This window comes from Haliaeetus leucocephalus, unplaced genomic scaffold (genome assembly GCF_000737465.1).
Source record: "Haliaeetus leucocephalus isolate CR32 unplaced genomic scaffold, Haliaeetus_leucocephalus-4.0 Scaffold157, whole genome shotgun sequence".
NCBI classification, from domain to species: domain Eukaryota; kingdom Metazoa; phylum Chordata; class Aves; order Accipitriformes; family Accipitridae; genus Haliaeetus; species Haliaeetus leucocephalus.
The window spans coordinates 1,596,780-1,623,093 of NW_010972593.1; the positions used below are offsets into that span (position 1 = coordinate 1,596,780).

At 49.8% G+C, this 26,314-nt stretch overlaps 1 protein-coding gene across 1 annotated transcript in view; it reads right to left on the bottom strand.

The window, feature by feature from the left end:
- The window catches only part of FBN3 (fibrillin 3), a 110,710-nt gene that overhangs the window by 22,867 nt on the left and 61,529 nt on the right, over nucleotides 1–26,314 (bottom strand). The window contains exons 9-25 of the mRNA XM_010562269.1: nucleotides 21,410–21,562; nucleotides 20,587–20,748; nucleotides 19,718–19,861; nucleotides 17,016–17,135; nucleotides 15,413–15,538; nucleotides 14,813–14,935; nucleotides 13,819–14,094; nucleotides 13,364–13,417; nucleotides 10,841–10,966; nucleotides 10,336–10,461; nucleotides 9,366–9,485; nucleotides 8,429–8,566; nucleotides 8,298–8,348; nucleotides 5,976–6,101; nucleotides 5,169–5,396; nucleotides 4,896–5,021; nucleotides 4,394–4,522 (exon numbers count right to left, since the gene is read on the bottom strand). Of these exons, the coding sequence (XP_010560571.1) occupies nucleotides 4,394–4,522; nucleotides 4,896–5,021; nucleotides 5,169–5,396; nucleotides 5,976–6,101; nucleotides 8,298–8,348; nucleotides 8,429–8,566; nucleotides 9,366–9,485; nucleotides 10,336–10,461; nucleotides 10,841–10,966; nucleotides 13,364–13,417; nucleotides 13,819–14,094; nucleotides 14,813–14,935; nucleotides 15,413–15,538; nucleotides 17,016–17,135; nucleotides 19,718–19,861; nucleotides 20,587–20,748; nucleotides 21,410–21,562 (2,328 nt within the window). The remainder of the gene's footprint in view (nucleotides 1–4,393; nucleotides 4,523–4,895; nucleotides 5,022–5,168; nucleotides 5,397–5,975; nucleotides 6,102–8,297; nucleotides 8,349–8,428; nucleotides 8,567–9,365; nucleotides 9,486–10,335; nucleotides 10,462–10,840; nucleotides 10,967–13,363; nucleotides 13,418–13,818; nucleotides 14,095–14,812; nucleotides 14,936–15,412; nucleotides 15,539–17,015; nucleotides 17,136–19,717; nucleotides 19,862–20,586; nucleotides 20,749–21,409; nucleotides 21,563–26,314) is intronic.

A 26,314-nucleotide genomic window follows, 5' to 3' on the forward strand; every position in this document is an offset into this window, starting at 1 on the left:
GACAGGGCAGCAAATCCAGGGCTTGGGCGAGTCCAGTGGATTTATGGTTGAAGTACGCATTTTGGGAAATCGCAATTCTTGCCTTGAGGTCAGTAGAACGTAAAGTGTAACATCAGGAGGAAAGAAGTGATTAGCTTTGTGCAGATTAGCCAGCAAGGTCTAGAAGGATAGTTCCTAGCTCACACCCCACCCATCTTAGTACATTTTCACAAGTCCCATCAGCAGAGGGAGAGCTCGTTGGAAGACGTGTAGTTTGTTTGATAGAAGACTAACAGACAGGCTTTCTTGGTAACAGCCTTCAGAGTAGTTACAGTATCGCACACAGGGCTAGGAAATAGTCTGTACATTTCTGAAAAAAATCACATATGGACAAAGGGATTGAATTTACTAGGAACTGGAGAGAATCCCGAAATAGATTAAACTGGTGTGAGAGAGATGTGATCTAGCCAAAGATGAAACCAGGCTGCTGGCATTAAAAATGGAAAAAGAAAAAAAAAAGTGATAGAAAAGTTTATAAATTCCAGACTAAAAAACCCAAACAAGAGAAACTACAGGAATGGTGTACTGGTGATGGTTGGAAACAAAAACCAACAGAAGGAGGAGATGAAGCATGGCAAGCATCAAAACTGGGAAGCCTTGTTATCGTTTCATTATCCATGGCCTCTGGAGAAAGCTCTTTGTGATCTACTCTGATATTGTACAGGGTAACAGTCTTTGTAATACTTGTGGTGTTTCACAGTGCAAGTTATGCTCTTTGGAAGGGCAAGTGCTGGTTGAATGTGATCCTCTAACTTTGGAAACAGGAGTCTGAGAATGAGGTTTTCTATTTTGGTCCCAGAATAGATTCAAAAGATTTTGCATTCTTGCATGCCCCTACAATTGACTCAAGATGTCCTGCACTGACAACAAGAGAGCAAAAAAGGGGAAGCCTCCCTGGAACTGCTCAGAGCATTCATCTGTCCACAGTTGTACTCTGAGAAATGTGCATTCAGAATACAAAGCCATTGGGTGTAACATAAATGAACTAAGGGAGCTAAAAAAATGCCCCCAAGAACGCCTTAGTGACAGCAGACAAAGAGAGTGATATCAGATACATTTAAAGAACCCATTTCTTCTCATATGTTTCTTTTACTGATCCCAACCTTGTAATTAAGAATGGAATCTTTCACCTTACTTGAATAAAACACTCTGATGAGATTTTCAGCTTATCTACAGCTAAAGTGGCCTGGAATACATCTGACAATGGGGTGACGGGCCCCTATCAAACAGTCCTACAGGACCCATGCCTCTGGTTCTCCATGGTGGGAGACTGTTCCTAATGAATTGCAGGATGCAGGTTCAGTGCTGATGTTGTCTACTGCCAGGGGCTGGCAAGAATTCCTCCCTCATGAGGCTGAAGCCAAGTTCTTTTGCCAAACACAGATGGGAAGAAGTTAATCCTTGACCACGGGAAATGCTGTAGTGTCACAACACCCTTTGGGGTGAAATGACTCAATCCCCTGTCAGCTAGAAAAAAGGATAAGGTGGAATTGTGCAGATAATAGCATTAAAAAAAAAAAAAAAAAAAGAACAATGAAACACAACATTCTTATATAAAGATAGCAGAAATCTCATTACTACAAGAAGTCAACAGGCCATAGTGGGGACTGTGACATTCTTGGTATCTCAGAAATGGAGGAGGAGAAGGAGGAAGGTGATCAGTGTGAGCTGTGGTAACTCATGCTACAAATTGTATGGAAAAGACAGAAAACCATTCCAGTGGCAGGGCGGTGATATACTTTAAAGAATCCAGAGAATCAAATACGAAAAATAAATAAATGGTATTGAATCATGCCACAGATTGAAGTGGTTTGAAAGTCCAAGCCAAAGCAGAAAGAGCAGAATATTAAGGCTAGGTCAGTCAGACAAGTTAGTCTGGCTAGACAGACAAGAAGAGGAACACGGTATGCCAGGAATTAGAGGACAGCAACAGTCTGGCTGACTTGTTGGAGACGAACTGAGGTACTGAGGTCATTGATGGGATTTTTTAAGCTACAAACAAGAATTATTAAATTGAAAACAGATGAGAAACTGACAGAATAAAAACAAGCATTGGCCAGATGGGAGGAGCTGTAAAGAATTATCTGAGGATAAAGGACGATTAAATGGGCAGGTGAAAGGGAGCCCTTAACAATTATAACTGGAAATAGGGTGGGGTAGAAGAATGCTGATGGTCTACCAGACCTTCTCATGAAGGACTTGGTCTGTGCTGGACAGGGGCCTGATTAATGGTTGAGGCTGGTATGAAATTGCTGCAGATCCCAAGGAAAGGTGCAGAAACAGCAACAGTTGATTAGGTGTCACATAAAAGTGAGACCAAGTTGAGAGTCATTTTAGAAAAGATTAAGCCCCCCCAAAATTGGATGAATCAGCAAGATTCAGAGCTAGAAGAGACACAAGCTATCAAATGGTGAACCTCTTGCTGAGCAAGGTATATCTCCATGTTCTCATGCCAGCAGAGGCATTTGATTTAATGGCACATGGCTGTAGGATGTGCAATGACAGCAGGAGGCCAAGCAGTGCTATAAAGACCAAAGCTTAATATGTCTCCTAATATAGGAGTGGAAATAATAGGTCTACTAATCTCAGCAGTGGTCTAATGATGATATAACTGACAGCTACTTGCAAGGAACATATCTTACCTAGAAAAGGGACCAAGCTACATGTAATTGGATTAAAATGACTGATGTGGAATGTGAGACATCATTTAGGGCAGGTAGATGAGCCAAGGAAAGAAGATAACTGTGGTGGCATGGATAGGGTACCACACAAAAAGATCTGCAAGTTGAGAAACATTCTTCAATGGTGTTTGAAAATACATGGTTTAATGTAAGGGTTGAACATATGCTATTAATAATGTCTGGAGATGGGTGTACATTTAGATTGTGGATATGTAAATAATCAGTGGCAGAATAAATAATAGATGGGTAAGACAAGGCTGAAAGAAGTAGGAGATCAGACGTCACACAAAGGAAACAGCCAAGTGTGTATGAGAATTGGAGCTCACAGCCATCGAGTTCAAGCTGCCGGCCTGGCAGAGCTCCACTGTGTACTAGCCAATCCCCAGTATAAAGGTTGCCGTCTCCCTATATAGCAGGAATGAAAACACCAGTCATGGATCCTGTCCCAGCTCCGTGGCAATGCCAGGCTCAAGCTCCAGCTGCTGGTGGCTGAAACAAGAGGAAAGGTTAGTGGCCAAGGTTTGGTGCAAGGGAAAGTCCAAGTGAAGGAAGAGTACAAAATGAAGGAGAATGAACATTGTACAAGTACATGAATGAGTACAAGATGAAAAAGGAAATACGAGGCTTTAGCCTTATGTAAAAAAGGAAGGCAACATTGCACTGCAACTGCAGGAAAATGTCCTTTGCATATAGCAAGCAGGAAAGGGATGGGAAAGAACTTGAGAAAAAGTGGTAGGTGGCCCCATGGGCTCCCAGCGTGGGCTGCCCTGTGGGCTCCCACAGCTGAGGTAACCATGACCAGGAGGTGGCAGGGCAGGACCAACGATGGTCCTGCCATCCTTCCACAGCAGGAAGAGCCCAGGATGCTCGCCTGGGCCTGGCACTATACCCAGAGTCCTCCCTGATGCTGGCCTGGGCTGCCAGTCTCCTTCCCCAGCTCATGGGACACCACCAGCCTAGGTGCTGGCCTCTGGTCCAGGAGGTCCTCAGAAATAGAGGTCTCTGAGGGAAGGCTCCCACTTTTGGCCCCAAGTCTGGCAACATTTTGACAGTCTGTCCTTGCTCTGCATGGTGCAGAGTCCTGGGGCACTGCTAGCAGAGACAGCATGGGGCCTGTCACCGATGGACTATTGGCCCATGTAAGGCGCAAGATCCACGCAGGAGGCAGAGGCTACAGCTCTGTCTTTTTGCCCTCCTTCTCTGGAGGGGTCTGGGGCTCAAGCCAAGCCTTGCTGGGTACATGGCCTCTCCCTTTATGTCCTCCAGCTTAGAGAGCCTGTGCTGTGTCTCATAAACCCCTTGACTTCACTTTGCACATGTTTTGCTGTCCTCCCAGGGTTACATCTATGGCGGTCTCAGCTACACGCACAGCATTCCTCTCTCTACACATGCTGCCCTTCAGCCCAGTTCTGCCTTTGCAATCAAAGCAAGGCAGAAGACCCACTACCCTGGGGAGAGCAGAGGCTGCCAGGGCTCTCTGCAGCACAGGGACTCCCACAACTCCCCCAGAGGGCAATGAAGAGATTTCGCTTGACACCAGGGAGCAGAGAGCCGGACAGCCAGATGCACAGAGAGCAGCTTGGCACAAAGCCCTCTGTCAGATCTGGCACCAGCTACTTTCTTCCCTGTCACCAGAGTCAGGGTGCTGCCCGGCCCCGGAGAAAAGTCCTTACCCATGCAGTTCTTCATCATCATGAAGCCACTCTCGTAGCCTTCGAAGCACTCACACTCGAAGCTGCCCGGCGTGTTGACACAGGTGCCATGGCCACACAGGTCTGGTGAGATGCGGCACTCATCGATGTCTGTGGGGATGAAGACCAGCTAGTGGGGGCAGGACAGACTACAAGCACCACTACAGCTGGCACTGGGCTGCCTGTACTGCACATCAAATTCAACGAACAAGGACTGGCAAGTCTGACCCAGCAGACCAAGGAACTCCTTTTCCTGAAGGGAGAGACAGCAGTTAAGCTTTCTCTCTGGTACAGGACTGATCCTTCATCCCACGAGCAGGAGGAGCTTCTTCTGCTCATGGTCCTGCCCTTGGCTTCTCAGCATGTCCCCAAGATAACTGCCATGACTCCTCTGGGTACCACCATCATGCTAAACACCCCACAAAGCAGGCAAGGCAGCAAGATAGGCAAGAGAGATCTGGAGGGGGGACTACTCTTCCCTTACCTGTGCAGTTCCTTTCCTCAGCATCCAAAGCAAAGCCATTGCCACAGAGACACCTGAAGCTGCCAATGGTGTTTCGGCAGGTCCCATGAGTGCAGAGGCCAGAGAAGACCTTACATTCATTTACATCTGTGGGTGAAGGCAGAACAGCAGTGTTTCAGGGAGGGGATGTCTGCAATGAACCTAGGGTCCCAGGGCAGGCAGCATGTTCCTTGGCCTGTAGCTGAGATGGGCTGAGCACAGCCCACGATCAGCAGCTCCCCTCTTTCTTCTCACCTTTGTAGAAGGGCCTTCCTGAAAGCACATCTCCTCGGTTGGCAAAGCCAGGTCCCCTCGGGCAGATGGCCTTGTACTCGCTGGAGCCAATCTTGGGACATTCTTCACAATCGATGCCCCAGGCTGAGCCCACAGAACAGCAGCACATGTCGATCCGGTACTTGCCCGGCAGAGGCTCCGTGCACTCATCTTCATCCCACTTCATGTAGCACTGTTCCACACGCACATCTGGTGAGAGAACAGAGCTGAGCCCTTGTCTTCAGCACCTAACCTCTGGTAAAACCAGAGATATCATTTTCTGTGACATAGTTATCGAGATTCCTGGAACAACTTTGGCTGAGGCATCCTCCAAACAATACCCAGGTATGGGCCATTTGGATGAGGTCACTTTTTTGGGGATGCTATGAGAGATGTAATAGTACGGACACAGCCAGCCTGTGACTGTTGGCAACAGGGCCAGAGAATGAACCTTCCATGGTGTAGTTAGTAGTGCAGATGGCCCTATGATGGGCACAGGTTTGCCACTGTGGGCCCAGAAAGCAGCAGGACTGCTGGGCTGTGTCATTAACCAGTTACGTTACCTATTTGGCTACCCCTGAAGTCCACCCGAGGAGAACGATTGCATTATTGGCTGGACTTGGGGACATGAAGTTATGGCAGCCTTGCCTTGGTGAGGCTGATGGGTTTGGCAGCCCTTATGAGGTATGACATGCCATCACTCAATTCCCAAGACTGCTGCATGTAGGGTAGGGGGTGGTGGGACCTCTGAACAGAAGCCAGGATCTGGATGAGATGAGGTGTCCTTACCCACACATGTCCTAGCAGTGCCGTCAAGGGTCAGTCCTTCTGGACACTCGCACCGGAAGGAGCCAGCCGTGTTCACACAGCGTCCGTTTGGGCAGACGCCAGGGAAGACCTCGCACTCGTTCACATCTGTTGGCACAAAAGCAAGAGCCAGGCATGAGAGTGGCACGTGGCCAAGCCCAGTATGGCCTTGAGGAGCTCCTGGAGGAGGCGGAAGGAGCCCAGAGCTGCCCGCCAGACTAAAACTGGCAACCTGTCACAAGGAAAACCACATGCTCCATGCGCAGCCACAGCCATGCCCAGACATTTCTGCAAGGAGGCTGCATTACCAAGCCTTGTCAGAGACAGACAGGGTGGTCCTGTTGCACACATCCATAGTTGGCACAGCACTGACAGAGTGGCACCAGGACTCACAAACATGAGTACTGCTGATGGAGCAGCTAAACCTGAAAACCCATTTCCAGGCACACTGAATGACAAGAAAATCATCAGCAGTAGTCAGCGTGGATTGACCAAGGGGAAGTCATGATTGATGAGCTTGATAAAATTCTGTGATGAAATGACTGGCCTGGTAGGCGAGGGAAGAGTGGTGGATATTGTCTACTTAGCTTTCAGTAAGGCCTTTGGCACTGTCTCCCATAAGATCCTCACAGACAAGCTGTTGATGTACACGCTGGTTGAGCAGACAATGGGTAGACTGAAAATTGGCTAAATGGCTGGGCCCAGAGAGTGGTGTTCAGTGGCACAAAGTCTAGTTGGAGGCCACCAACTAGCAGCATACCCCAGGGGTCAATATTGCCTCTGATCCTGTTTAACATCTTCATTAGTTATCGGGATGATGGGGTAAAGTGTATCCTCAGCAAATTTGCTGATGATACAAAACTGGGAGGAGTGGCCGATACACCAGAAGGTCATGCTGCCATCCAGAGGGACCTTAGTAGGCTGGAGAAATGGGCTGCCAGGAACATCACGCAGTTCAACAAGGAGAAGTGTAAGGTCCTGCACCTGGGGAGGATCAATCCCATGCATCACTATATGCTGGAGGTCACCCAGCTGGAAAGCAGCTTGGCAGAAAAGGACCTGGGGGTCCTGATAAACACCAAGTTGAATATGAGGCAGCAATGCGCCTTTGCTGCAAAGAAGGCTAATGGTATCCTGGGCTGCATTAGGAGTTTGTGAGAGACTGAAAGAGTTAATGTCTCAAACATTGTGGTGGGGCAAGTTCTGCTTAACTACGAACTGTGCATAACAAGGAAACCTGCCTAGAAAGGAACCCCAGGTGAAAAGAAGCTGATCAGCACCCATCAGTAACAGGACTGGGAGCGTGTGCCGGAGGGTGCACAGCTCCCTGTTCTGATGTGCTGTTCTGATATGCTGAGCAGGACAGGTCACCAGGCATGGCCAAAGAGCCCATCTGCAGGAACGGGGAAGTCACTCACCAAATGACTCCCAAGCCCAAAGGCTCACCAACTGATCATGACACCTAATTAGCCTAATGAGTTTGAGTGCCTGCCCAAAGGAGGGGCAAACATGATAAAAAGACACAAACTGAAGCCCCATGTGCGCAAGCCCACCGGAACGGGATCCCTCAGCTGACTGGACCAATGCTGGATGCAGGACCGATGAAATCTTTCTCTCTTCCTTTTTCTCTCTCTGTCTTATTCTCTCTTTCCTTTTCCTTATCCATAATCCCTACACCTCATCCCTTTAAGACATAAAACCACTGACCAAGTCTGGGTATAAGAGTGGATCCAGCTGCCCCTTGGCTCCTCTCTGAGAAGGAGTCTAGAAAGCAAGGGGGTCTGCTCTGAACCTCATGACTCAACAGGAGAGATCTCCTTCTTCCCTGAATTGATGTATATGGTTACCACGGATTACACAGTTTACGGAGGTAGTCTCATGCCAGTTCCTGTTGTGACAAACCCCACCATCTACTGTTATGCCTCCCACGTTCGGTTTGCTTCTGTCATGAATAAAATATTTAACTGATTGTTCGGTGTTGTTTCACCTTAATTTAGCCCGAGGGAATTTCAAACTCAACACGACTCCCTGGTCTGTCCAGCCCAGGTTGTGACAAGAGTGTTGCCAGCAGGTTGAGGGAGGTGATCCTTCCCCTCTACTCAGCACTGATGAGGCCACAACTGGAGTACTGTGTCCAGTTCTGGGGTCCTCAGTACGAGAGACAGATGGACATACTGGAGAGAGTCCAACAAAGGGCCAGAAAGTGTAGATCCCCCACCAGAATCAAAGATGCAGGATAGCAACAAATAAACAATGACCACGTTCCCAATAAAAAAAAGCCTTCTGTGTTCTGCAGCACTTTACCTTCACACGTGACCCCCTTCATCCTAGCATATCCCCGGGGACAGGCAGTATCTGCAAGAAAACAGAGGAATGTCAGCAAAGAAATGGGCTGCCTCCTGCCTTCCTGATCTCTGTGCCAAGCAGAGCCTTACCGATCTCACAGCGCTCGCAGGGGCTGCCCCACGCTGCTCCCAGCGTAGCACAGCACTCCGATTTCAGCGTGGCCCCGTTGATGTTCACCTCGCAACGCCCATCCTGGATGTTCAGCCAGCATGTCCCTTTCATGCTGTCTGTAGGGGCAAAACCAAGGTGTGAGTGAAGAGCTGCTCCTTGATGGAGGTTCTCAGCTTCATGGAAGCCAGACTGCCACGAGAAGTGCTAGGAGAAACTATCCCTGAGCTGCAGCATGACTATTGCTCTCTGGCATCACTTTATCTTTTAGGCTGTGGGGCCAAGCACTTTGCAACACAGACACAAACTGTGCTGGTGCCCAGAGCCCTGTCTCACAGCTGTGCTGTGGAGCAGTATTTCTGTGCTCTGATACAACTGCTACTGTGGCAGTTCTGTGTCCTGCCCTTTTCCTAGTCCAAGCCTGCTCCTCTTCTGGGTAGAAACAGTCCTTTCTCTCCAGCTGCCCCTGTGAAGCCTTGCAAGGCCCTGACTATCTAGGAGTGGGAAGCGGGTACCTTCTCATCGTCTTGATGAGAAGGGATCTACTTCATCTTGATGTGCCTTAATGTCAGCACGCTACAAACCCATCTGGTGAGTGAGAACCCACCATCCTGATGCCCTGCAGGATCCCCTGGGACCCCATCTCTGTGCTTTGTCTTACTGCAGCACAGTTGGGGATTTCTGTGTCTGACACACTGCTCAGAGCACTGCCTGAGGTTGCAGCTTTTCAGGCTCCCTGGATGCACAAGAAAGATGTTAATTTTTACCAACAACCAAGGAAACACTAGGTGAGAGAGGGAGGCCTCAAAAGATCCCCATCCCTAAGGCAGGATCATAGGACTTGCTTCAGATGAACAACAAGGGGTGATGATGGGCACTGCTGATATCAGAGCTGCCTGTAGAAGGCCACATCCTTACCCACGCAGATGGTGCCACTGGGGTCCAGCTTGCTGCCAGGAGAGCACTCGCAAGCAAAGGAGCCAGCATTGTTCCTGCAGACACCGTTCACACAAGGGTTAGAGGTGCACTCATTGATGTCTGTGGGAAGAAAGGGACTGTCATTGTAGTGAGTGCCGTGGGACCCAGTTTTCTGGGCCAGAGACTGGGGGAGATAAGAAGCAAAGAACGTGAAGAAAGGAGTTTTTCAACTGTTCAGAGGATCACCAGTCCAGACCATAGGAGTCCTGCATGTACAACTCAAGTATGCGCCATCTCAAGGGGGATGGGCACTGACAGCAGACACCATGAAATTAGTGAGCTTCTTCAGGATTGAGGGAATGGATGGATTGAGGGTGGTTGGTGCAACTACTGGGGAATGATGGACTCAGTCACTCAGGGCTGCTCCTGGCTAAGATGGGAGCAGCCACAGTGCTGAATATGGCCTTCGTGTACCTGTCTGAACCAGATGTGAGGCTACACAGCATTTGCCATTTTTCACCTTCTTTACAGAAAATCACTTTTTTTCTCTAAATAGACATTTATGTGCAAAGTGCCAGTTCTCAAATGTTTGGGGACTTTGTGGTCAGGAAACAATTTCCCCCACTCCAAACTGTAAGCTTTCAATCAAACCCCCCAAACTTGCAATTTTGGTCAGGTTTTAGCTAAAATTTTGGGGCCCTAGAGGAAATTGTTCTGGTTTTCAGCCACTGAAAAGCCCAGATGTTCTGGGTTTGGATGTCCATCGTTTTGAATGAAGTGTGAAATTTCCCCCTAGGAAAAAAAACCAAACCCACAAACCCAAAGCCTGGACCTGCTCCAGTTCAAACCACTGCAGTCAAAAGGGAACCAAAGACACATTAGACCTTGAGCTTGCTTTCAGGCAGGACCTCAGGCCATAGCTCTTTGCATCTTATGAAGATGCTCTCCATTGCCTTCAGAGTCACATTACCTTCACAGGTATCTGTCTCCGTCCTGAAGACAAAGCCCTTGGGGCACGTGCAGGTGTAGCTGCCGGGTGTGTTGCGGCACAGTCCGTTGTCACACAGCAAACGATTGACAGTGCATTCATCAACGTCTGTGGGCAGAGAGATGGGGTTTCTGAGCTACAGCACCAGCATCCACTCTTCTACTCTGCCAGCTCTACAGAGCTCTGGCAGCCTGAGAGGCACAGAACTGCAGTACCGACCTCAGAGCAATACAATGTGGAAAGTATGTTAAATCATGTATGTGTGGTTTCTCGCATAGCACCTTGTGCTCTTCCACGTGGACAAGGCAGCCCTGAATGGGGACAGTGCTCGAGGGCATCAGCTGCTGTATCGCCTCGGGCTCCTGTGCAGCTGGAGGTCTGCATCTGGCTCCCAGTCTCATACGCTGAGTGCATGCCAGCCTCTCCCCACCAGCCCTGAGCTCCCAGTTCCCTATGCCCCACTGAGCCCGGGCTGCCCTGAACTCACCCACACAGTTCTTGCCCGTGGGATCTGACTCGTAGCCCAGGTTGCAGATACAACGGTAGCTCCCACGCAGGTTCTCGCACATGCCGTTGGGGCAGATGTCGGGGTTGAGGGCACATTCATTGATGTCTGCACAGAGAAAGAAGTCAAATTAGATGGACCACAGCAAATGCAAATACAGAAAACTCCCACCCCCTAATTCTTTGTTGTTCCTTGGTGTCAACAGCCAGCTGGGGCACGCCTCTGCAGAAATCCCTCCTTCCTGTTCTACCTACCCTCCTGGTTTGACCTAGTAGGTCCTGGGGAGCCTTGTTCCTCTCCTTCTGGTGCTGTGGAGCTGAGCATCTTTGTCCTGGGGATACACAGCTGATCTAGCATAGGGCTCTAAGCTTAGGAGGAGACAACTGGGTAAGGGGTTGAGATAAGCCCAGACTCGGTTCCATATTAAGGGCTCCCAGGTCCTTCCGTTACGTTCTTGAGTCTTCTTACAGTAACTCTATCCCAGGTACTCAGGTCAGACCATTTAATTATCCCTCCTACTGGAAAAGGTGGGAGGAAGAAGCTGTTTATAAGGTGGTGTAAGCAGGATGCTGGGGCCAACTGGGGTAAGGGAAGAGCATGATGGACAACCTGCCTGGGCATACACAGCCCTACCACAGGTGACCGTTGCTGGGGACAGAACAGGGCAAGGAGTACTCAGACATATTGGAGAGCACGCTGTGGGCAGCTGGGCTGGCAGAGGGTCATGTCCATAGCTAGGGGGTCACAGCAAAGCCCTTCCGATGGCAAACAGTCTGTATCTCCTAGCCCAGCTACAGTCCCCAAGCTGGGAGCTTGACCACACAGCTGCCAGGCTAGAAGAAGTCCTGATCAGGCCAAAGTAAATTTCCTTTCCCTATTGCTGATATAAAGAACTGTCTGCAAGCAGGTTGGGCAGCCTGGAAAGAGAGAAGTGAAGACCTGTGGCCTCTGCCTGGTTCCTGGCCCTGGAGAATGGGGGGGGGGGGGGGGCGGGGACCGAGGGGGGGGTTTTGTTTGGGTAACAGCAGGGCCTGGGACAGGGGCCAAATTCTGCAGGATGTCAAAACCTCAGCTTGAAAGACTTGCAGAGTGCCTTGGACATATCTGCCCCAAACTGAGAGATTTTTGGACAGTTCTGCAGCAAGGTGTGGTGGGTTCCACAGCCTCCTCATGCACATAGTGCTTGGGCTCAGGTCTGCAGAGCGTCTGGCAGGGAGAGCTGTGGGCATCTCTGCCATCACCCACCTCCTGTCCCCCTCCCCTGTCAACAGCACCAAGTGCCCCGTGCATGTGGAGAGTAACCCAGAATGGTGGCAGCCAGGTGGGCAGCATCTCTTCCTTTGCATCAGCATCATCTCGCTGCCTTTTTGGAGTAAACCTCTGGTGCCCAGGCAAAGAGATTTTACCCTGGCAAGAACCAGCCTCCCCACAGAACAGGGCAGGTTCGTGTTCATACAGCAGTGTCCTCGCAGTGCCATAGTGCCAGATGGCAAGCAGCCCAGGCCAGGGCTTCCCAGACACTGCTGGCCTTTGTCTCCCCATGCAGTTGGAGTTCAGTTACATCCCCAGGGAAATGCAACCCTGGAGAGCGCTGAGTGCACGTAGTCCTGGCTGCGGGCAGTGATGGGCTGACCAGAGCATGTCTGACGTTAGCTTCTTGCTAGAAAGCATCTTATCATTAGCCTAAGACTGACTTCGGCCAAGACACGGTGTCCTGGAAGGAAGCCCAAGAAGCCACCAGGGTTTTGCCTCTGGCTCATTCCCATTTGGAAAGTTTTGAAAGGCCATAGCTATCTGGCTGCTTTGTGCTCTTCCCGCTGATCCAAGCACTGCCCAGGGCTGGCAGCGCAGCCGCCTGCCTGACCTCTTGCACAGCTGTCTAATTCAAAGCAGCCCCTTGGCAACACATCCCAACATGCGCTTATCACCTCCCTCTCCCTGGGAGACTGTGAACCCTCTTCTTCCGCGACCAAGGGAGCTGGAGGGCAGAGGAGGGAAACAAGCAAGAGGATGCAATTGGTCATGCTCTTCATTCCCATCAAAGCAGGGAGTAAAGCCAAACTCTGTGTGTGCATCCCCAGAAATGCAGTTCCCACAGGGTGCCAGGAATCAGCCACTTGATTCAATACACAGTCCTCAGGGATGCTTGCTCAACATTAACTCGTGGTGCCTTAGGGAGGAGAAAAGACACACAGCATCCCTCTCCCCCTGTACCAAAGCTCACATCCCACCCACAGACACTCACTAACACAGACGTAGGTTCTTGCATGCACTTACACCCACCCAGGCTCTGCAAGCTATCCCGCGCTTACTCACAAACAGCTCTCACGTACACAGGCGTAACGTGCTAACTCTCCAGCACACCCTCCGCAGTGCCAAGTCTCTCATGGCACACGCTCCCACAGTCACACAGATGCATGCACACTCCATTAAAAGCAGTTGAAAGCAAGCTGAGAGTGACATTAGATGTGCCTGTCTAGAATCTGGTACATGGGATGCACATACCTCTGCCATCAGCTGTTATTCCAATGCCGCTGCTGCAGAGTGCCTGGAATTCAGCTGTGTAGAAAGCACAACAGAGCCATTAGCTTTTCTAGACAGTTCACGCATCACAGTGACATTAATTCTGGGTAGCGTTGGATTCATTGTTTGTTTGTTAAAGTGTCAGCTGTGGGCTTCCAAGCAGTGTCTGTTTATACTTAGGCAATATGTATTTTAGAGCTGATACTTGCAGTTAGTAGTCCAACACTGTGAGAATTCCTGCAATGAGATCAGCATCAGATTTGAGGATCCAGCCTAAATTTGTTGACTGCATGGCATCCCTTTCCCCTGTCTATGTCTTTTCCATGTCACTGCCAAGTTGCTAGGCCATCTCAGGGACCTGTCAACCTGTCAGGGACCCAGAATGTCTCTGAGCACCTTCCTGGCTTTTTGCAAACTCAGATGAAAGAGGAGCTCACCAGAGTTTTTGGCCGGACAGGGTTGGCAGGGCTCTCCGAAGCCATGGTCTGGGTTAGCACAGCAGCACTCGGACTTGGTGACTGCTCCCGGAAAGGGACGAGCACACGTGCCCTTTTTAATGCCTCCATAACAGGTGCTGCGCATGTGGGTGTCCACGCAGACTCGTCCATCCACCCCGATAGCCAAGCCCCCGAGGCACTCGCAGCGGAAGGAGCCCTCTGTGTTAATGCACCAGCCGTTCATACAGATTCCTGGCGTCTCACACTCGTCGATGTCTGAAAGAGGAAGCACAAACTGGTTGTTACCTACCCACAGGCAGCAGGACACACAGACAGGGGCTTCGGACTATTTTGCAGGGAGACTTGGAGACTAAGAGGGAGCCAAAGGTGCAGTTTAGAGCATCATGTCCCCTGCATGCTCTGCTGGTTGTCTCTAATGGTTCAAGGGAAGGAACAGGGATCTGGGCTTCTTCAGTCTCCTGAGACCCAGCCCCTTCTCAGAGTAGCAGGGTCTGGTCTCTGCTCTGTTAATGGGGCAGTGACCCACAGAATTCACCCCGTGTCACAGCAGCATATCGAAGAAATGCTATGTTCTCCTCATCCTCCTTTCTCCACTCTGCTTTCACATCCTAACCTTCCTGGCTTTGGAAGGTGGCACACAAACCGTAATGGAATGTGCTGTAGAGGCTGGGAAAGCTATGGAGATGACTGCTGCCAGCTCACATTGGCCATACAGAGCTTCACAGCCCTGCTTAACCTCCTTCAGAAAGAGGATTTAAGCTCCAATTTGTGCTGAAGTAGTGGAGATGCAAGAACATTTTCCTTTGTGCTCATTCTGCTGTGAGGGGGTAATTTCTGGTGGCAGAGCAGGAGATGCCTGGCAACAGGCTTGGTTTTTCTCAGGTCCCCTTGGCCTCAGACACATAGCAAGTCCCCAGGAATGTGGATGGATGGCTGGGAAGAGGGCGGAGACCAAGCTTGGGGACCTACGCACCGACACAGTACCGCCCATTGGGAGCGAGCACAAAACCGGGCTTGCAGATACATTTGAAGCTGCCGTCCTCATTGATACACATCCCATTGAGACACATGTTGGTCGTGGCACATTCATCATGATCTGGGGAGGACAAACAGAAAACATGAGCTGAGCCCAAGAGCTGCAGCAAGACTCCTCTGTGCTCAAAAACTCTCTGTCCCCCATCTCATGGTCAAATTGCTTCTTATGGCAGTGGGTGCTAATCCTCAAGGCAGAGTTCCCACTGGTGACAGCTGTCCTGCTGCGTCCCTGCCGCTCTTGGTACCCTGCTCAGCCAGTACAGCTCACAGCAGGACTCAGACACTGGCTGCTGGAGAACGTCCTGCTTCCAGACCCAGCCCTGCTCATGCTCCTGGACCGTAAAACCTACAGGAGCACTCCAGGAGTGCTAGCACCCTTATAAAAACATCTTCCTATTTCAGTCCTCTCATTTTAAGATGCACTCTGCCCTAGAGATGAAGGGAGTACAGCACAGATTAAAGTAACCACCGATCCCCAGGGAGGACATAGTCTCAGCTCAGTGTCAACCTCCCCAAGGCACATCAGGAAATAGCTTACCAACACAGTTCTTGCCATCAGGGGTGATTTCAAAGCCAGCATTGCAGATACACTGGAAGCTGCCATCAGTGTTAACACAGCGGCCGTTCCTACACATCACTCCATTCATGATGCACTCATCAATATCTGGCAGAGAAATAAACATAAGAAAGTAGCAGCAGGTGGAGTGAGAATCAGTTCCAGCTTACGCTCCATGAGAAAACCGGGCAAGTGCTCTCAGACACTCAGAGGGTGCCCTGCTCCAGGATCACACTCTTCCCTTCTGGATGAACTACAGGAGATAGAAAAGATGTGAAAAAAAAGCTTTCTGCATGCTCTGGAACCAGCACAACATTTGTGAGGTTAGAGCTCTGGGATCTCAAACCATCCATGATGTCTTTGTCAACCTTCTGCCCCAAGGCCCCCTTTTGCAACTCAAATTATCGAAGAAAGGAAGACGACTGTCTCAGGTAGGGGGTTGTTACTGACCCTCTGTCAAGAGCTGGGGAAGACAGGATGAGCTATTTTATGAGCAAATTACTGAAAACCGATAGTCTGGCCCCAGCAGCAATGGATGATCCAGACCCTTTGTAGACTTCTTCTAATGTGGAGAAGTTAGCCTGAAAGGAGCCTGGCAGAAAAGGGTCTGAATCACAGATGAAATGGGGTGGCCCTGCACAGAAGGAAACCTTTTGGGCTGTATCAGCAGAAGAGCTGTGTGTAACCCACATGGGATCTTTTCTTGTCCTGACAGCCAGAGAGGTCACAGCTGAAGAATGACATCCAATTTTGGCACCACACATTAGAAAAGATAAGGACGAAATGGAGGAAGTTGAGAAGATAAAAACAAGGACAATGAGAACCTTAGAAACATTACCAATGAGAGGAGATTGAGAGATTTGCATTTGTTTAGTCTAGAAGGGAGATGACAGGGGGTTACAAGTTGCAGTTCCCCAACATGTAAAAAATGTTGTAAAGGAGATAGTGATAGATTTTCATGGCCAGAAAAAGAACCACAAGAAGAATTCAGCTTAAAAGATTTAGTTTGGAAATTAGGAAAGGCTTTCACATTGTTAGGCAATTGGGGGGTCCTTTGGAAACCCCCAATCAGAAGCCACTTGACAGAAAAATAAAAAAATCAAAGGTCAGGCACTGACAGGGAAATCTACCTTTGTTTCTTGTTCACACGGGACATTACCTTCCCACCATTCTTTTTTAGCAGTCCCTCATCTAGAGCACCGTCTTGCTGCAAGACACTGACAGAGCAACTTTGCTAGCAATCACAATCCCTACATTGATACAAACATTCCTCAAAAATCCTATCTTTTGTCAAAACAAAATGTTGTCATCTTTAAATAGAGTTCTGCTCTTGAAAAGGACTCTCTAAATTCCTTGATTGCCTCTAGTCAATTTTAAGATCGAGGAAACTTCTAGACAGATTTCAGGACACTGCTGGCAGCTCAACTAAGTTGTTCTGAAATCCTATCACACACCTGGCTGGGAGGTTTTTTGGTGCTGGGGACTCCTTGCTCTGTTTCCCCTTTACAACCATTTTCCTTTGGTACCTATGTCTCTGATAACCCTGCTGACACTCTCTCCAAAAGGAGAGACAGAAAATACTTACCAATGCAAGCCTGCTTTGTGGGGGTGCTCTGGAAGCCCTCGTGGCACTTGCAGTGGTAGGAGCCAGGTGTGTTCACGCAGTCGCCATGCACGCAGGGGCTGCTGGAGCACTCATCCACATCTGCAAGAAAAGCCTAAACCCATGAGTCACCACTATACACAGCAAGCTACCAGGACAGGTAACAAAGGCTGCCTCCTGCGAGCTGCTGAGCCCGTCCTTTCAACTCCAGTGCTCAGCATCCTGACAGCACGGCCAGCAAGGTCCCTCTGGATGACATCTCTTCCCTCAGGTGAATCAATTGCACCACTCAGCTTGGTGTCATCTGCAAACTTGCTGAGGGTGCACTCAATCCCACCATCTATGTCACTGATGTAGATATTAAATAGTATGGGTCCCAGTATGGACCCCTGAGGGACAGCACTCATTACTGGTTTCCACTTGGACATTGAGCCATTAACTGTAACTCTGGACTCAGTCCTCCAGCCAATTCATTATCCATCCAACAGTCCATCTGCTGAACCTATATCACTCCAATTTAGAGGTAAGAATGTTGGGGAGAACTATATCAAAGGCCTTATAGAAGTCCACATAGATGACATCCATAGCTCTCCTCTTTTTCACTGATGCAGTCACTCTATCATCAAAGGCCACTATATTAGGCACAATTTGCCCCTGGTGAAGCCATGTTGGCTGTCTCTAATCACCTCCATCTTCCATGAGTTTCAACATATCTTCCCTTCTGAACTGTTTATAGCCATCAATTCCAGTGCTCTGGTTGCATGATTAGTCCCACCGCATTTCAGCTTAGCTTTCTAGCTGCACAGTGGCTTCCAACTCCTTCTGTTTCTTATCCGTGCTGCATGCATTGGTATAGAGGCACTTCAGCTGGGCTATTAACCCTCTCACCTTTTTAGAGGAACACACCCTTATTCCTTTCAGGCATTTCACAGGTGTTTCCCTGTTGGTTCCTAATACATCAGCAGCCCCTGGCTCTTCTCTGTTGCTCAGAATTCCATTCCCTTCTAAATCTAGTCTAAAGCTCTCCTTGTAAGTCTGGCCACCTTTTTAGCAAAGACCTTCTTGTTCCACTTGATCAGGTGAACCCCATCAGCTCCCTACAGACCTGGCTTCTCAAAGGTAGATCCATGATCATAGAAGCCAAAACCTTGAGTATGGCACCAGGCATGCAGCCAGGCATTCACCTGTTCAATTCCTCTCCTCTTTCCTGAACCTCTTCCTCTGACTTGGAGGATAGAGAAGAATACTACCTGTGCTCCAGATTCTTTCAACATTGCTTTCAGTGACATATAGTCTCTTTTGGTTGTTCTAAGTTGCCTTGTTGCAGTATCATTAGACCCTACATGGAATAGTAGGAGTGGATGATAATCTGGAGGGTTCACCAGTCATGGCAGCCTCTCAGTGAGCTCCTGGTAGGCAGCAAACTTCTCCAGAGAAATTGGGGGGATAGCAATTGGGTGCTTCGGTACCTCTCAGTAAGGAATCTCCAATTACTAATACTTCATGGGCTTTTCTGGTGGCACTGGTTCTAATGCATGTGGGGGGCTTGATCAAGGTTGCATGGTTGGCTTTTCCTGGATCTTGTCCGTTACTTGTGTGCTTTTCGTTCTCCAAACCTAGAGCATCATATCTCTTCCATAGGGGCACTTCAGAGGAAGGTTCTTCATTCTGCCCTCAGCAGAGATAAGGGTCCAGTCTCCTTCATCTTCTGAGTTATTTGTGTCAGTCAGCTCAAGGCTGAATTCAGGCTTACCTCCCCTTGCACAGCCTTGAGGTAGGGCTGTCACTCAGCCTGGGACAGCACACAGTACCACTTATCTATCTCTTACTTACATTGCCAAATACCATGCTGCCTGTTGAGCTCCTCTTGTAACACAGCTACTTGTTTGAAGAGTTCCTCTAGCTGGGCATGCTTACATAGCTGGGCTATGCCATCCACCACTGCCTTCAGGTGCTGGATCTCCATACAGCCTAAGGTCTGGACAGTTATTTCAGCCCTTCGGAGGTCTGCTTGGGTGGAGATGTCAGCATAGGAAGGCTGTTCTTTGCAGATGTGGTGGGTGGATACCATTTCCTTTCAGCAGGACACAGTGTCCTTATAGTTCTCAGAAAAAATAGCCCACTTACTTATAAAATGGTAATTCTTCTGAAAGATGCCATCCTTCTAGTTCTAATTCCTTGGAGACCTCAAGCTTCTGAGTAGGCTTGCACAGCTACCAGCTAGCAGGGGTGACCATTGGGGCTGCAGCCTAAGTCTGCGGCATAAGCAGAGCAGGCAGCAGCCCAATAACTGGCAGAGCACGCTGCCCTTCCCGCTGCTCCCTGATTACTGGTGCTCCCCAAGGGCTGGTTATATGGGGCTTCCCATGGTGTGAACTGGCCACCGGGACCATCGGCACCACCTCGGTGCTGGGACTCTGTCCAAGCAGTGACAAGCAGCTAAGCCAATGGCAATGTTGTGGCTACCAGAGGAGAGCTGTCACCCTGGGTGTTCTTTGCGGGGCAGACATCGCCTTTCTGTCATGCTGCTTCATTACCTGACACGAGCCCTCTATCTCCAGCCTCTTGTGGGGAGCTCTGACTGGGATGGGGGCTGTTGGGGCAGCAGCTCGAGGTGCTGTTAGGAGCAGGCATGGGGCATGGTTGGAGCTGATCTGTGTGCGTGTCAGGCAGAGCCTACTCACCAATGCACTCTCCACGCACATCCTGCTTGTACCCCATGTTGCACTCGCAGCGATAGCTGGATGGGGTGGGGATGCAGCGTCCATTCAGGCAGAGGTTAGTGAAATGCTTGCAGATGTCAATGGTCTGATTCAAAGTGGCGGTTCCTGGAAAGCACAGAGACAGCATCAGGTAGAGGATTACAGCTCCCTTGATTGTTCCCAGGAAGAAGGTCAGTAAGTCCAAACACCATGACAGACCAGTGATGCTCCTCGGCCCTGAACTACCATGGGGCTGCAGACACAAACTCAGTTGCCTCAGAAATCTCTGCAGGGTGCTGCAGTATGTGGCATGCCCCTACCCCACTGACATGAACAAGATGGCACAGCCTCTCAGAAGCAAGCTGGGAATCAATATTTATTGACATCCAGCCCATTTTCACAGGCTTCAGCCCTTAGCAAGGAGCTATACAGGGATGCACATGACGGGGTGTCCAAGGTGGTGAAAAAAACAGTTTTGTTTTGGGGAGGCAGAGAGTGAGGCGGTGACGTGAAAGCTTCATTCCTATTTGGTAATTAGAAAGATATTCTGTGCCGGAGCCAGCCTCGGCTCCCTTGCTCTGCCAGCAGATGCTGTTTGATCTGCTTCTGGGCTCAGCATCTTGCACAGCATTAGTGTCACATCCCATCACTCCCCCCACGTCAAAATAAACCTTGTAGCTGGCTAAGAGCATGGGCGCTTTGCTCATGTGTGCATGGCTCAAAGAAGCGGGCCGGCACGCAGGCAGACACGCTGCCTGTGTTCTGAGACAGGCAGCCAAATCGGGTCAGCACAGTAAGAAAGTAATTTTAATTACCAATGCTTGAACTTCCTGGGCCCATTCCAGGCAGACCTGGGATCCCGCCTTGTCCATTTGCCCCATTTGGTCCGATGCCTCCAGGCCCATTGAGTCCCGGCCCAACACCATTGGGCCCAAATCCAGGAATTCCTGGAAAGCTCCCAGGGAACCCTGGCACGACTGGGAGTCCTTCGATGCAAAGCCTGCGGTACTCATCTGAAACAAAACAGCTGCCTTAGTGCTTTTCCAAGAGTGCCTGAATCCCCCTCCTGCCTCTGCCAGAGTGCAGAGAACAGAGGGATGGAGACGGACTGGCAGGGAGCAAAGAGAGTGGGTGCTGATGGGAACAGGGCAGATGGGTGAGGAGGGCTTTAACACCCTTCACTCCGGAGCAGATGATGAGACACAGCTTGCCGGGGTGTTTGGCAATGGCTTCTCAGGGTGCGTGGGACAGCTGGCACCATGGGTTCCCTTCATGCAGGAAAGGACAGGACACAGGACGGTGCCAGACACTGTGAAGCTCTGCCCTGCTCAGAGCTGGTGATGAAAGAAGAGCGGCAGAGAGATTTATCTATAGTGCTGTGCCTCCTCAAGGCCTCCTGCTGCCTGGGCTCACCCTCATTTGGCTCCAAGGATCAATTATGGTGGAAGCCAAAGAGAGATGAAGGGGTAGGAGGAAAGGGATAAATTCTCGCCTTGGCTGAACTCATTTGGCTCAACTTCAGATGAGACCCAGGCAGGAGAGCCAGCACCCCCATGTGACCTTTCTCTGGGTTTTACGTTGATGATTCTCCACGTCAAGCCTGGGGTACCACCAGGGCCATCAGAGCCACGAGTTGGCCAAGCAGCAGGTGGTGGTCCTTTGGGTTGCACTTACCAGACCCCCGGACAGGGCACATCTCTGGAGTCTGACCAATGGCCCAGCAACGCCCTGAGTCACAGCAGCACTGCATCTTGGTGTACTGGCCAGGAAGGTCCCCGGCACAGCGACCCCCGATCAAAGCAGAGAAACACGTCCCAATCCGCTGGTCTGCAGAGAGGGAGAGGAGAAGGAGACACATTCACAGCATTTCATCACCATATTCTTGGTCAGGTCCATTCCAAATAGCATCTCTTCTGGCTGTCCAATGTCCCAGTCTGACCTCCTGTTCTGCCTTACTCCCCAGATCATGAGGTTCTCCAGCACCTCCACTGGGAGCACATCAAGGCTGTAGGGCCAGGCCTCATTCCCCAGTATCAGATCTCACATTCTTATCGTTATCGTAGCTCCTAAATACTACAAGCAGCCTGACCAAGAGCCAGAAACAGGCAGTAGGTGGGCAATCCCTCCCCTTTGGATTCTCCATTGGGAGCTACCTTTCTTGCCCTGCAGGAAGGACAAGCTGACTCAGCAGGTTCTGGCTGAACTCACAGAACAGAAAACAGATGCAGTCCCCCACCTCATCCCGTGCTTCCTCACCTTCCCAAAGAAATGGGATTATTTACAGGTGTCTCCCTCCTCTCACCGGAGTTTCTGCACTAATGAGAGATGTCAGGGACGGGTTCCCCCACTGACCCAACATACCAGCTGGGAGAGGTCCCACTACTGGACAGCCTGACTCATCCCTTCAGTGGGGACAGGTAAACCATTCCAGACTAAATACATTATTCAACAAAATTGCATCCTGGGGCTGAGATGTCCATTCTTCAGGTTCCTCCTCTGACATTAGTGTCTGTCTTCCTTATTTGTATTACATTTGTGACCAAGGGTAGGCAATCAGTGCCAATATAACAGTACAACAGGCCCTGAACTTGGCGACGTGGAGGGCAGTGTCTTCTCCTCTCTTGGGCTGTTGGACCCAGCACAATCTATTTTCCTCTGACTTCTGCCACTAAAAACACTTCCCTGTGATAAAAACCATCCAGCGCTGCCTGCTACTATTTTGAGGGTTCCCAGACAATGAGTGGGCATTCCTCAGCCATTCCTGCTCTAGGCTGAAGCCTTGGCTGCAACAGTCCTTTCCCTTGTTCTCACTTGTTGCAGGACAGAGCTGGCAGACCAAGGTGGTCAGCCATTTCCTACACCACTTTGCTAAGGCTGGGGATTCAGGTACAACACTTGCAGCCCTTCCAGCGTTAGTCAGTGATCCCCAGTGCTGTGCTAAACAAGGACCTTGCCACAGCGACCGGTGTCCAGCGTGGTCCTGCACATCTCAGGCCTGGCAAGGACCTGTCCCTCCTTCCCAGAACTGATTTAATGGCAAATGTCCCACGTTCCAGGCTTCCCATGAGGAAGCATTCCCTGCCAGGTCCCAGTGGTCCCAGTACCTCTCGCTAAACAAACGGAGCTGTTCGCAATTCCACATCCCTCCAGCCTGATCACTCCCATTCCCAGTGGATGCCTGTTTCAGGTCATGGGTTAGTTCCCATAGCCTGGACTGAGCTGGGAGGAGAAAGAGCCCTGGATGGTGGTCAAAGTCTGCGAGCCTGGCCAAAGCCACAGACACCGAGCCTGGCACCGGTGTTTGGTGTGTGTGGCTTCTGGACAAGGCCCAGGAGACTGAGGGTCTTTCACATGTCTAGCAGGCTCCGTCTGGCACCAAGTCCTGTAGGAAAACCTGGAATCTTCCACTCATTCATCTCCTGTCCTTGTTTCTCAAGTAAATTAATGAGGGAGAAAGTCTAGTCTGATTTGTCATCTGTGCCTCTAGACTGACATTAGCCAGCAGGCTGACACTTCCCTGAAATATAATTGAAATTAATTGCATGGAGCTGTTTGATCTGTGGGCTGTGGTTACATTTCTTCTCTAATCACAGCTCAGTGACTTGCAGAGGATAGTGACCCCATTTAAAGCCAGGGTGACTAAACCAGCAGGTCTTTTCTCAGATACATCCTTTCCACCATTCTGCAGCACTGAGTTCAGCACGAACTATTCCCTTTTAGGAAACTTTATCCACCAAAGAGACTTGCAGAAAGACAGGCAGACTAGGAGAAGGGAAACTTGAGTGAGGGGATTGAATGCAACACTGGATTAGCTCCTAATCCTAATGAAGGGAAGTACAAGCCACATGGGTGTTTGGGTCATCCCAAACCCTTGACCTCTGGCAAGTGGCAAAAGTGCAAGAGCAATGCCCACGTCTTTGCGGGTTTCAGCAGATGCTGGAGTGTAGAAGAGGGCTGTGTTTCCACAGCGTGTCATGTAGCCCCCCCTTATTCCAGAAAGAATCTGCTCTCTGAACAAGCCAAGGCAGGATAGTGGGGCCATTTGGAAAAGCTGCACCTCAAACCCTTGATGGGAGTTTAGCGAAGTGAGGACTTAGGGCTGAGCTTAAATGAACTTCTAGATCTGAGGGTGGTAGTTTGGAATAAACCCTTTGGGCATTAAAGAGGAGAGATCCCACCCGGCTCCTTCTGTTCTTCTGTGGGATGCTTGCTGTCCCAAAAGCTATGATACACGGTGACAGCCAGCCAGTTAATGGGCAAGGAGTGATTTGGAGAACGCAGTCTCCTTCCCCACAGACAGACATGTGCTGACAAGTTTGACAAGGCAGGGAGGTCACAGCAGTTTGTGTAACGGGGGGGAATGGTCCAGCTCTTATTCATCTGGACAAATGTTTATTAAATTCAGCTGTCTTTGCTGCAGTTTATAATAATCTCTCTCAGAAATGAAGGTCAGAACTAATTGAAAACTCATCTGGAGCTGCCTTGGGCAGAGAGAGGGGTGGATGAAAAGAACAGTGGGTCCCTGCAGTCCCTCTGTGACCTCCTGCAGGACCACCCACATGCTGGAGGTACGAGCACAAAGCCGTCGTGGTTTTGTTCTGCCTTCCTCTGTTAAGGGAACAGGTTTGCACAATAACCTCAGTAAATCAGATAATGCTGCAGGCAAGAAAGGAGGTAGAATTCCACATGAGATTAGATGGTGCACAGAGGTGGGGGATAGAGCCACAGGTCTGTTAGAAGTCTCTGACTCAGAGATGCTGTGGATGCTTTACAAGGTCCAGCCAGGAGCGGTAGAGCAGGAGATGGAGTTTGGCCTGCTTATCATAATGAGACAGGAGCAACTCCAAGCTGGACCTTTCTGCTGGGGTCTGGCAGAGTCTGCACCCATCCGGCTGGGCCATGATGCCCTGGTGTGTGTGTCCTGATGCCCAGGAGAAGCCCACAGCAGGAGCTGCACCCTCTGAGTGACTATCCAGCACAGCTAATCTCTATCTTCCCTTTCAGTGTGGACACCCTCTTTGTGGTCTGTGCAAGGTGTCTAAGATGTGTCGTGCACCTGCAAGGGATTTTGCAGTTTTCATCCTGATGAAAACCTGGTTTGTTTCTTTGGTGGTGGGGTAGGGGCAGGGAGAGATGGAGGAATAGAAAGTACTGGTACGGTTTCCCAGGAGAGAACTTCAAAGGGCGAGTATTTCTCTCACTTTGTGACTTGTCATGTACAGAAACTGAAAAGCTCAAGTGACCAAACCCAAACAAACTAGTGGTTGCAAAAGGCAGTTGGCTCTGACTACAAAGAACCTGAGGTCTATTAGCTCAGAAGGGAGCTGCAATACAGCAGCATGTAGCCAAAGGTCTCCCACCCAAGATGTCCAACGGTGCTTGGTTTGCAAGGAAAAAGGGTGCAAAAAGGAGCCTCATACTGTCGTGAGAACATGTCAGTCCGGAGCGATGATGCCACCGTATGTTCTCTGTTTCTGGAAAACTGACCAATTTCATTCTTGTCTGGGTAAGATTAGATGGTGGTGTCTGTCTCAGTGAAGAGTCATGCCAGAACGAAGGCACAAAGCATCCCTTTGTGCACAGCTCCCACCAAACTGCAAATACCCATGGCACACCTTGGCCACCAACGCTTCTGCTGCCTCACCGCAGGAGGGCTGCAGTGCAAACGGGGAAGCTCTGGGTGTTATTGCAGGGCAGTTTCTTTGCTGGCAAGTGCCATAATAAATTCACTCCCTCCCTGGCTGTTCGGTCTTTTCCAAATTCACATCCCAGTTAAACGGTTACAAGGATGAGGTATAAATGCATCCCTGAAATTATTTGATAAAAAATTATTCTCTCTAGGGGGAAATGTTTTACAAATGTGGGCTGAATGAGCCAGTTTGCAGTTGAGGTTCCTGCACAGGTTCACACTATGGAGCCTTTCTACACCCTCTGGTCCCTGCAGATGTCCAGGCAGATCCTGGCTTGGCAGCATCACCAGCTGCCTTGATGCCTTGGACCTGTTGGGAGACTCTGCTCAGGAACACTCCTGAGCTCCTTATCAATCTGGTTTGAGACTGTGACTCTCACACCACTTCCCTTTTGTCATTTCTTGCCCTCATAAATATCTCCTCATGTTTCCTCTTTCCTCTTGCTCTTTCCTTTCCTGGATAACGACCAAAACGGGCAAAAAGGGTTCTCCAGGCAGGTGAAGTCTTCAGTAACACCCTCACAACCTTCTCTGAGCCTAGGACTTTGCAATGATAAGCAAGATCTGTCCCTACCCAGAACTTTAGGCAGTAAATCTGCTGATGCTGCCCAAGAAGAGATAAGACCCAAATCTCTCAGAGCTTTGCTGCACTATCAGGGAAAAAGAGCAAAGAAAGCAATGTGCAGGAGTGCTGACTTGCAATGAACAAAGGAACACCATGTACATGTCTGGAAATGCATCTGAAAGGCCATTTTTCTCATTTGAAAATTATTCTTTTAAGCTGTTCTTGAAAAGCAACCCATTGTACTGAAAAGAAAAAAAAACCTCACAGTCGGCTGGAGCAGATCCTTCTGCTGCCTGCAAAACACTGAGCCTGTCTTTTACAAGCA